This window comes from Cynocephalus volans, chromosome 8 (genome assembly GCF_027409185.1).
Source record: "Cynocephalus volans isolate mCynVol1 chromosome 8, mCynVol1.pri, whole genome shotgun sequence".
In the NCBI taxonomy this organism is placed as follows: Eukaryota; Metazoa; Chordata; class Mammalia; order Dermoptera; family Cynocephalidae; genus Cynocephalus; species Cynocephalus volans.
In genome coordinates, this window is record NC_084467.1 from 58,472,772 (window position 1) to 58,483,070 (window position 10,299).

At 41.3% G+C, this 10,299-nt stretch overlaps 1 protein-coding gene across 1 annotated transcript; it reads right to left on the bottom strand.

Moving 5' to 3' along the window:
- Window positions 1-1,995: 1,995 nt before the first annotated feature.
- On the bottom strand, window positions 1,996-2,682 carry LOC134382994 (GTP-binding protein Di-Ras3-like). Its single transcript, XM_063103651.1, has one exon. It carries the CDS (start codon window positions 2,680-2,682, stop codon window positions 1,996-1,998), a length of 687 nt encoding a protein of 228 aa, XP_062959721.1.
- Window positions 2,683-10,299: the final 7,617 nt, after the last annotated feature.

A 10,299-nucleotide genomic window follows, 5' to 3' on the forward strand; every position in this document is an offset into this window, starting at 1 on the left:
CATCATTTCTACCTGTGTATAATTTGAATGGAGATCAGAGAAGGCAGCTCATCGGTCCTCTGACTAGTCATCTACAGTGGTTAAGAGCACCAACTCGGGAGCAAAAACTTTGATTCAGATACTGGCTCTGCCACTTACTAGTTTTGTGACAATTATCAGTGTTCTCATCTGCACAACAGGCATGACACTGTCCACTTCCTTGGATTGCTTGAGGATCAAATGATATAATATAGAACACTGGCATGTGGGAAGACTGATATGTTTTCTATAATATAGAAACATTGGCATGTAGACAGACTATATAAATATTTGCTGTCTTAAAATATTTTAATTTTTTTACTAAGCATTGTCTGCAACATGAAAAACTTGTCCTTCCCTTTCTAAATGTTAGTATTTGCCACTCAAATCCTTAATAATCACTTTCCTCATCTACGTGAAAAGTAATGAATGCAGCACATTTTTCAAGGAGAATTATCATTTAAAATAGCCAAGGTATTTTCTTATAATATTGAAATTACTCCATTGGAGTCTTTGGCTAAGCATTATCTTTTAGGAAATGAATTCATAAAAAGCTATATGGCAGAGTCACTCAGGTATTTTCCAGTTTTTGAGAATAATTGCTACAAAAGTGAATAGGGGAAAATTGAAATAACTGATTATTTTGAAAGGAGCCACTGAATGGATTTTCTCAGCTGGAAAATCTGTCTATACTACTATAACATAGTTTATTAAGATTCCTCTCAACAGTGTGCTTCATCCCAGGAAACAAATGTAAATTATTCGATAGATATTTGTTCAATGTGCAAAAATCACAGGCCTCTTCCTTCGACTTTCCCCCAATTAAAAAATCTGAAAAGCAATGATATGTGTATTTATGTACTCTCTCACTCTAAAAATAATGCTCAAAGATAAATTTTTTTAAAAGAAAACTGCCTTATGAAGAAGTTTCTTGAATTTCTAATCCCAGCCATTTCTCCCCTTACCTTCCACCTCCCTTCCCACTCTCTATACCCAGTACTCCTTGAGAATGGCTTTTGAGATAATACAAGGCTGAGGTTTCCTTTTCACCTGCTTTCTCTGAGACACCAACACACTGACCATCCTCTTCAAAGATGCCTGGAGTTCTTCTGATGTCAGTCTCGGGATGGTGATGGATATAAACCAGCTCTGCATTGCAGGGACCCCCTTCAACCCCATTCTCTTCCCCCACTGTTTAATTGGAAGAGGGAAGGGGCATCCATGTGTGAAGTTGGGGAAAGAAACCTTCACAGATGGGGTTTGAATTTTAATGCAATGAGCAATATTTTTTTTATTGTCAGGAAAGCAAAACATTCTTACAGCTGATTGCATGCAGGAAAAGCTTTATTAATTCAAGAACCGGTTACACTTTTAAAAACTATTAGGAGTACCCGAACATTTTTTCATGACTTAGGAACAACTACCACATCTTTGTGAGCAAGTTCCACTTTCATAATTTTCTTTGCTTCCAATCCCAATGATCAATCTATAAGATATTTATTTTTAAGTTTTGTTTAGTACATCTATCTCATAGCAATATTTGAAAGCTGTTGTGAAACACATTATTTTAACAATAAATACACAGTGGAAAGATATGACAAGACATTTACAAAAATTGACATGTTTAGAAATACTACACAATACTGGGGTTACAAAAGGGCTGTGGCATCTTTCAAAACATTTTTTATTTTATTCTTTCTAAAACGTTTCTCTTTCTAAATTTATGTTCAAGGTCTTATTTTAAATGCATCATGCTCCTTTTCTCCTCTTTTCCACAAATGCTAATGCTTTAACAATCTGAATTTTCTTGCCTGAGAGAAACAAAAGTTATCAACATACAAGGCACATGTATGGACATCTTGATGTTATAGTCCAATTCACAGCACAATTATCAGTCAGTACAGGTGACAGAAGGACTGGGATTACTCTGTGTTTTCTGCACACTACAGGATACCGTCGGCTTTTACCACCCTGGACTTACATGATGATGCACTTGCCAAGCAGCTTCTCGGTGGCCTTGGGCTTCTGGGATTTCTTCTGAGGACCCTGGGGGCAGGCGTCAGGCTTCTCATGGTTCAGCAGCATGTAGAACAGCTCTTGCACGTTGACATCCAACTTGGCCGACGTCTCCAGGAAAGCGCAATTCCACTCGAGCGCACGGGCAGCACCATCTCTGAGGGTCAGCTCCCTGTGGAACCTGTCATCTCTCTTGTTGCCCACCAGCACGATAGGGAACTTATGCAGATTGCTGCCTTTGATCTCACGGATCAGCTCATAGAAGGGCTTCAGCTGCTCCAGGGTTTCCTTCTTGGTGACGGAGTAGACCAGGACGAAGGCATGGCCCCTGGAAATGGCAAGGCGCTGCAGATCTGGGTAGCGGTGGCCGCCAGTGGTGTCGATGATGTGCAGGGCACCCATGGCGTGGTTGCAGCCCTGCACCTGGCGGTAGGTATCTTCAATGGTGGGCAGGTAGGTGTCTCGGAAAGTGCCGCACACCCGCCTCTGCACCAGCGCACTCTTGCCCACGCCGGCCGGGCCGAGCACCACCACGCGAAAATCTTTGCTCCTCGTCTGGGGCGTGAAGGTACGGATAACAAGCAGGGTGGGCTGGGGTCGCAGCCGCTGCATCAGCCTTTCCTTGAAGCGAAGGCAAGCGTTGCCCATTTTGGAGAATCGGAGGGGAGACTCCTGCTCAAGTTCTCCCGGACTCAGCCGGCAGTAGGAGATGCCTAGGAAGGAAGAGACAGGAGAGATGAGAGTTGGAACCTGCAACCTTGTCAGAGTGTCTGCCTGGCAACTGATCCCCTGTGATGCTAAGGGGCGTCCACACACCAGGAAGGACATTTGCACACACGTAGAGCAGCCTGTTAGGGAGGACACACGCATTTTCACGATGGGGTCCCGAGGTGGACTAGGTGCTGGCACCGGCAGGGGCTACAGAGCAGACCCGAAGGTTTGCTTTGTGCGGTAGAGATTGCACGGGTCGAGCCTCTTTTTCTCTCTCCTTAAATCATTTAACCCTCATCCTTCAAAAAACACCTGAACCTTCTTCCCTTATCGGTAAAGTGAAGCTTTTAAATGGAGAAGCAGAACAGCGGAGGAGAGATACGTGGGGAGCACTCACCAGAGTCGGGGACTGAATGCCAGGTAGGCATTGGAGCGCGCTGCCGCCTCGCTGGTTCAAGCTGGAAGGTCAGGAATGCAGGAGAGCAGGAGGCTGTCTCTGGTAGCCTCGGTGGCAAGGTCTGCAGGCGAGATGCCCAGCACAGTGGAATGCAGCCCCTGGAGAGGCGGGGCGGCGCCAGCCTTCAGTGCTCGTCACTGCGCAGGTCACCTAGGGCCTGAGGGAGTGGTCTCAGACAGGTCCCCCGCCCCCAGCTCAGCGAGCCAGGCGGACTGCACGAAAAGTGTCCGACGGGACGCTTCTGGGCGTCTTACCTCTGTGTCCCCAAGGCCACCCGCTGTCTCCAACACACCACTTTAATGTTCTCTGCCCCGCATTATTCTACTGTCATTGCCCGAGCACTGTCTTACAGAACAAGGAGATGGAACAGAGACAGTGTATTGAATTTTAAGTGCGTGCGCGGCAACGCGCGGCAACGCACCACACTTACCAAAGCTTTCTCTTTCTTACGTATTAAAAATCCTTAGCTTCTCATTGCTACGTGAGCTTTCCAGCACTCACAGCAGGCAAGGGTTGCACTCTGGCGTGTGGCAGTTCGGGGGCTAACCATCTCGATTCGCCCACCAGCACGATGGGGAACTTATGCAGATTGCTGCCTTTGATCTCGCAGATCAGCTCATAGAAGGGCTTCAGCTCCTCCAGGGTTTCCTTCTTGGTGGCTGAGTCCACCACGATGAAGGGACCTCCTGGGACCCCCAGAGAGCAGGGTGCAGAGCTGCCGGTGTTTGCACGACCACGCCGAGAGTGCTCTGTTCACTGCAGTGAGTGCCCAGGGGACCCCCCATAACACAGGGCTATGGGTTCCCACTGAGCAACAGCCCCTGATGGTATATGGACGTATGATGTATATATACACGTGCACATATATATATATATATGTCTGTGTGATGTCCAAAATCAGCTGTGAAATAACTTATTTCAGAAATCCTTTCTTCCCAAGTCTCCCATATTTTCCTGTGAAAGTTTTAAATACTTGCTGTTCACATTTAGATTTAAAATTTGGGTATGGTATGAAATAGAAATTAATTCTTTTTCATATGAGCTATTTCTTTCAGATTCGTTAAACTACTTTTGTGATGTATGTCCGTGAGTCTGTTTCTGGATTTATGACTCCGTTCCTTAATAAGTATGTTGCTCAACTGAAACATACTAGTATGAAAAACAATAGAAAATTTTAGCAAAGAAATAAAATATATTAAAAAATCCAAGTGGAAATTATAGGCCTGAAGAATACAATAATAGACATTTTATATACTTCCTGAATGGGCTCGATGTTAGAGTTGAGAGGACAGAGGATAGAGTCATTGAACTTGAGGACAGAGAAATAGAATCTACTCAGTGTGAACAGGAGAATGATAATAGACTGGGAAAAAATGAACAGAGTCCCAAGGACCAATGTGACCCCAAGCAAAACTCTAACAACTGTATCATCAGATTCATAGGAGGAGAAAGACTGGGTGTAAGGCAGTATTTGAAGAAAGAATGGCTGAAAACTCTCCATATTTGGTGTAAGACACAAATCTCCAGTCTCAAGAAGCTGAGAGAATTCCATCAGAATAATCCCAAGGAAATCAAGATGAACACAAAAAATAATTGAACTTCTGAAACCTGAACACAAAGGGAAACTCTTGAAAGTAGGTACAAAGAAACAACATATTACCTATAGTGGAACCCTAATTTGAATGACAACAAGTTTGTCATTTGAAACCATGGAAATCAGTAAGAAGCAGCTTGACATTGTTCAAGTGCTGACATTGTTCAAGAAAAGGAATATCAACTGTAAATTCTATGTCTGACATAGTGTCCTTCAAGAATGAAGGCGAAATAAAGCCATTTTTTTCAGATGAATAAAACTAAGCATTTGTTGCTAAAAACTCAACACTTAAATAGCTAAAGGAAGTTTTCTAGACAGATAAGTTACCAGAGGATAGATTGAGGAATTTCAGAATGAAAGAAAAATTCCAGAATGTGTACAAACAAGGATAAATATGATAGTGTATCTTCTCAAGAGTTTTGAAAACCACATTTGATGATTAAAACAAAAGCTGTGACAACATCTGATATTCAAGACAAAAATATTTTAAAAAGAGAAAGGCAAAGGGACCTAAAGAGAAGGTTTTCCTACTTTACTTAAAGTGGTGAAATGTTGATACCAATAGACTGTGATAAGTGACATATGCATATTATAATCTCCAGAGACACAGGGCCGACCCCGTGGCTCACTCGGGAGAGTGCAGCGCTGGGAGCGCAGCAGCGCTCGCGCCGCGGGTTCGGATCCTATATAGGGATGGCCGGTTGGCTCACTGGCTGAGCGCGGTCACAAAAAAGGACAAAAAAAAAAAAAAAAATCTCCAGAGACACAGCTTTGGTACAAAGAGATATACTCAGAAACACTAAAGGTAAATTCTGAAAAATATTCCAATACCACATAGGAAGATGAGAAAAGAGGTAAGAAAAGTGAATCAGGAAAACCAGAAAACAAATAATAAAACAGCATTCTTAAGCTCTAACATATCAGGAATTACATTCAATGTATTCACTGAATGAGTGTATTCATTACATTGAACATACTTCCTGATATTATAGACTGTTAGCGTGTAGGTACATTATTTTATAATTTGTTTTCTGGTGTAAGTGGTGTGAATACACCAATTGAAAAGCAGATCGGCACAGTGGATTTTTAAAATATGCCAGACAAACATATGCTATTTGTAATGAGAAGAAACTCACTTCACATTTAATGACATGTGTTGAAAGTAAAAGGAGATTTTCATATATTAACACAGAAATCATGGAATCAATATTTAAAACATGTTATTTACAATAACTCTCAAGAACATGAAATAGTTAGGTACGTGTTTAACAAGACAGAAAGAATCTATATGCTGAATATTACAAAATGCTAAAGAAAAAATATATCAAAGAAAACCTACACAGATGGAAAGACTTCATATGCTCATATATTAGAAGACTCAATTTGGTAAAAAATTTCAGTTCTCTCTAAGTTCATCTCTAGGTTAATGCAATTCTTGTCAAATTCCCAGAAAGCCTGTTGTAGATAGGGACGAACTAATTTTAAAATTTATATAGAAAGGCATAATACCTGGAACAGCTAAAACAGTCTTGAAAAAGAATAAAGAGGAAAGAATAACTCTATGTGATATTGATTTACACTGTAGATACAGTAACTGTCACATTGTCATGGCGGTGGAGGCATGGACATGTAGATCGATACATAAATGGGACAGCATAGAGAATCCAGGCACAGACCCACACACATATGATGAAATGATTTTTGACAGAGGTTGAAAAGTGATTCAATGCAGGAAGCATAGTCTTCTCAACAAATGATGCGGGAGCAATCGGACATCCATAGACAAACACAAACATGAAGGAACAAACCTCAATCTAAAATTAACCCCCCATATAAAAATGAACTTTAAGTGGATAATGGACTTAAACGTAAAATATAAAATTACAAAACTGTTAGTTGAAAAAACAAACTCTTTTGCATCTAAGGCTAGACAAAGACATGTTAGCCTGGTCACCAATGGCATGATCACATAAATGCAAATTTTGATATATTAGACCTTTCAAAAATTAAAACTTTTGCTTTGTTAAGGACCTGTAAACACAATGAAAAGAAATGGTATCCATAAAGGGAAACTATTGACAAGCCCCATATTTGGCATAGGAATACTAGCTAGAATATATGAAGAATGCTCAAACGGATTTTTAAAAAAATCAGTTATAAAATGGTCAAAAGATATGAACAAACATTTCACTGAGGAAGATATACAGAAAGCAAATAATCAGTAGGAAAGATTTTTGACATCATTAGCCATTAGAGAATTGTGGATTACAAACACGATGCGATATTACTATATCCCTATAAAAAGGCTAAAATAAAACCTAACACCACGAAAAGCTGGTTAGGATTCAGGTAAACCCAATCACACATACATTGCTGGTGGAAATGTAAAATGGTACAGCCCCCCTGGAAAACACTTTGTTATAAAACTACTCTGCATGGAAACATACAGCCTAGCAATTGCACTCTTGAGTATTTATCCCAGAGAAATAAAACTTACATTCACACAAAATGCAGACAATTTTATGTCAAATTTGTATACAGATACTTGTAGCAGCTTAATTCATAGCAGCCAAATACTCAGAATGATTCATATATCTTCTACAAACTGGTGTAAAATAAACTATGGTAGATCCATGTAATGGAACACTAGTCAGGACAAAGAATTATCGATATGTGTAACAACTTGTGTGAATCTCAAGGGAATTACGCTCATGGAACAAAAGCAAATCACAAAGGGTTACATACTGTATGATTACACTTTTCTAGCATTCTTGAAATGACAAAATTATACAAATGGTATATTACTAGTTGCCAAGGGTTAGGAATGAGGGAATGGGCATAGAACGAAGACTTGTATGTAAAAGGGCACCATGAGGGACTCTGGTGATAGAACTGTTCTGTATTTTGACTGTAGTTGTAGATACACAATCCCACAGTTATGGTAAAATTCTATAGAATTAAATACATATGCAAATGAGTATCAGTAAAACTGAGGAAGTTTGATTAAGATGAATGGACTGTATCCATGTTGATGATATTCTGGTTGTGATATTGACTATAGTTCTGCAAGACATTACCATGGAGGAAACTGAGTGAAAGTTTCCTGGGATCTCTCTACATTATTCCTACAACTGCATGTGAATCTTCAATTATCTCAAAAAAAGATTTTAACTGTACTTGCAAAAACAAACAAATAAAACGCCAAATAACACAATTCTGAAGGCTGCCCTGTGATGGCTTCTCACTGACTACAGAATTACAGTTTTGACTCTTTAGCTTTCTACTCTTTGCTCTCTGCAAAGTAGCTTCCATTTATCTTTCAAATTTTACCTTCCACAAGCCTTCTGTGCACACTGGCTTAATGACTGGCTACTCGGGGGAGTTCCCTATGTCTGCTTCTTCACTCACTCGTGCCATTTCTGCTGCCTTCCTAGCTTCTCTGTCCCTGCCCCCATTTCCCCCATCTATACACCCCATTCCTCCTCTCCCTCAAAGCTGGTCTCCAAATGGCACCTCCAGCTGGAAGGAATCCCTCCCTCCTCTGAGCCCCCACAGCACTTTTTCAACTTGTATTGCAACTATGTGTGTACTTGTCTTATATTCTCCACAAAGCCACGAGATTCTCTTGGACGGGACTGAGATCTGTTTATCTGAGTCCGTCAGAGGCGCTAGTAAGTGAGGTGAGGCACTCAGCACACAGAGACAGCCAGGAGGGTGACGGTGCTGGGGGTCACGGAAGGAAGCCAGCTCTGCAGCAGCCTGACTTCCTCTCAGTCCTGCTTCCACCACCTCTAAGTTTGGCCTTTAACCCCATCCTCTAATTCCTCATCTGATAACAGGGGGAAAGTCAGCAGGTGCTGATGTGTTAAAAGCACCTTCCTCAATGTCTGGCATGTAGAGGACGCTTAGGAAATGCAGCGGCAGTTTGGGGAACTGGTCTCCAGTTTCTGTTTGCTCATTTACCAGTCGTAAATACTTGTTTTCCTTTTACATTAGGTTTCTTTGTCAGTGCAATGGGATGAAAGTATATATGTTGAAGGAAGATTGAGTTATTTGTGTAAGAGCTCTTTAGAAATGTAAAGCACAATATTCAAGCAGGGTATTGTTTGTGGAGTGTGAATGAGCCAACATTCACTTTAGCGCTGGAGCCAGGTACTGCTCTAGTAATTTGACCTATGTTAACTATCTCACTAAGAGTCCCTGAGCTGGAGACCACTGTATCTGCATTTTGAAAGTGAGGATTCTGGGCACCAAGAGGTTAACCAGGTGGCTGATCCCAGGAGGTCTAGCTGGCTCCAGGACTTAAGCCTTGTACACCATGCTGCCTCTAGCAGAGCGCCCTCCTGGTGCTGGGGCTGTAAGATTCTAACTTTGGAAGTCTGTTTTCTTTCCATTTCCTACTACATTCTCTCTACCCTCCTTTTCTAAGCTGTGTGGAAAAAAAATGGCAGTTATATTCCTCGTCCGTCAAAAGAAGATAAGTATCGTTTTTACCCTTTTTGATTTTCTGGATCAGAGTTGTTTAAGAATCCCTTCCCTACCTCATTCATGTGTCTTCTCTGATTCCTACTATGTCTCTTCCCAACTTGTCTGCTGTCTCCTAGTGCCCTCCTGCTACTAATAGCTCCTTGCTGGCAGAGGTCTCTTCTACTTCATACAGAAATGAGGCCACCAGATAAAACTCACCAGCTCCTGTCCCACACACATCCTCCAGCATTTTCTCTTTCCTTCCTCCAAGGTTAGTACCTTCATCTGAGCTCTGAATTGCTTTCCACCTGAGGTCCTAGGATCACCTGCCTTGGAATCACCTGGAATACTTGTTAAAACACTCAACTCTCCTCTACAGAATAAGGATCTGTAGGGTGAGGCCTGGGTGTCTGCATTTTAACAAGCACCTTCCGGTGATTTTGATGTGGAGGAAAGCTCCAGACTCTTCTTTAGAACCTGTGTGATCAGTCATCCCTGAGTAACCTATCACCTTGATCTCTCACTCTCAATTAGATTTTTTCTTAGCCTACAAATATGCCCAAGTCCCTGGTATCCTAATAATCAAAGGCCTTACATGATAGGGCTGTGTTGATAAATATCAATATATGTAGTACACAACAGTACCTAGTACGTACAAGTATTGGCTATCTTTTTTCTTAGATTTTTTAAGTAGTAAAGTTTAGTAATTTTTCCAGATTTGCTCAGTTTTTACACTATATCCTTTTCCTTTTCCAGGACCTTATCTTCTTATGTGTCGTAGAAGTGTGTCGTCGGCTCCTCTGGGCTATGAGACTTTCTCAGACGTTGTGTTTAATGATCTTTACAGTTTTGAGAATTGGTAGTTAAGTACATTGTGGGGAACTCCTTTATTGGAATTTGTTTGAGTTAAAAAACAATTATGATTAGACCAAGACTGCAAGTCTTTGGGAGGAAGATTTCTGAGGCCGAGTACTATTTTCATCACATCACGTGCAGGATACGTGCTCAGCAGCATGATTAGTGACGGCTGATGCTG

What these genes read in the sequence shown, in the direction of transcription:
- LOC134382994 (XM_063103651.1), bottom strand. Translation starts at nt 2,682, where the DNA reads ATGGGCAACGCTTGCCTTCGCTTCAAGGAAAGGCTGATGCAGCGGCTG.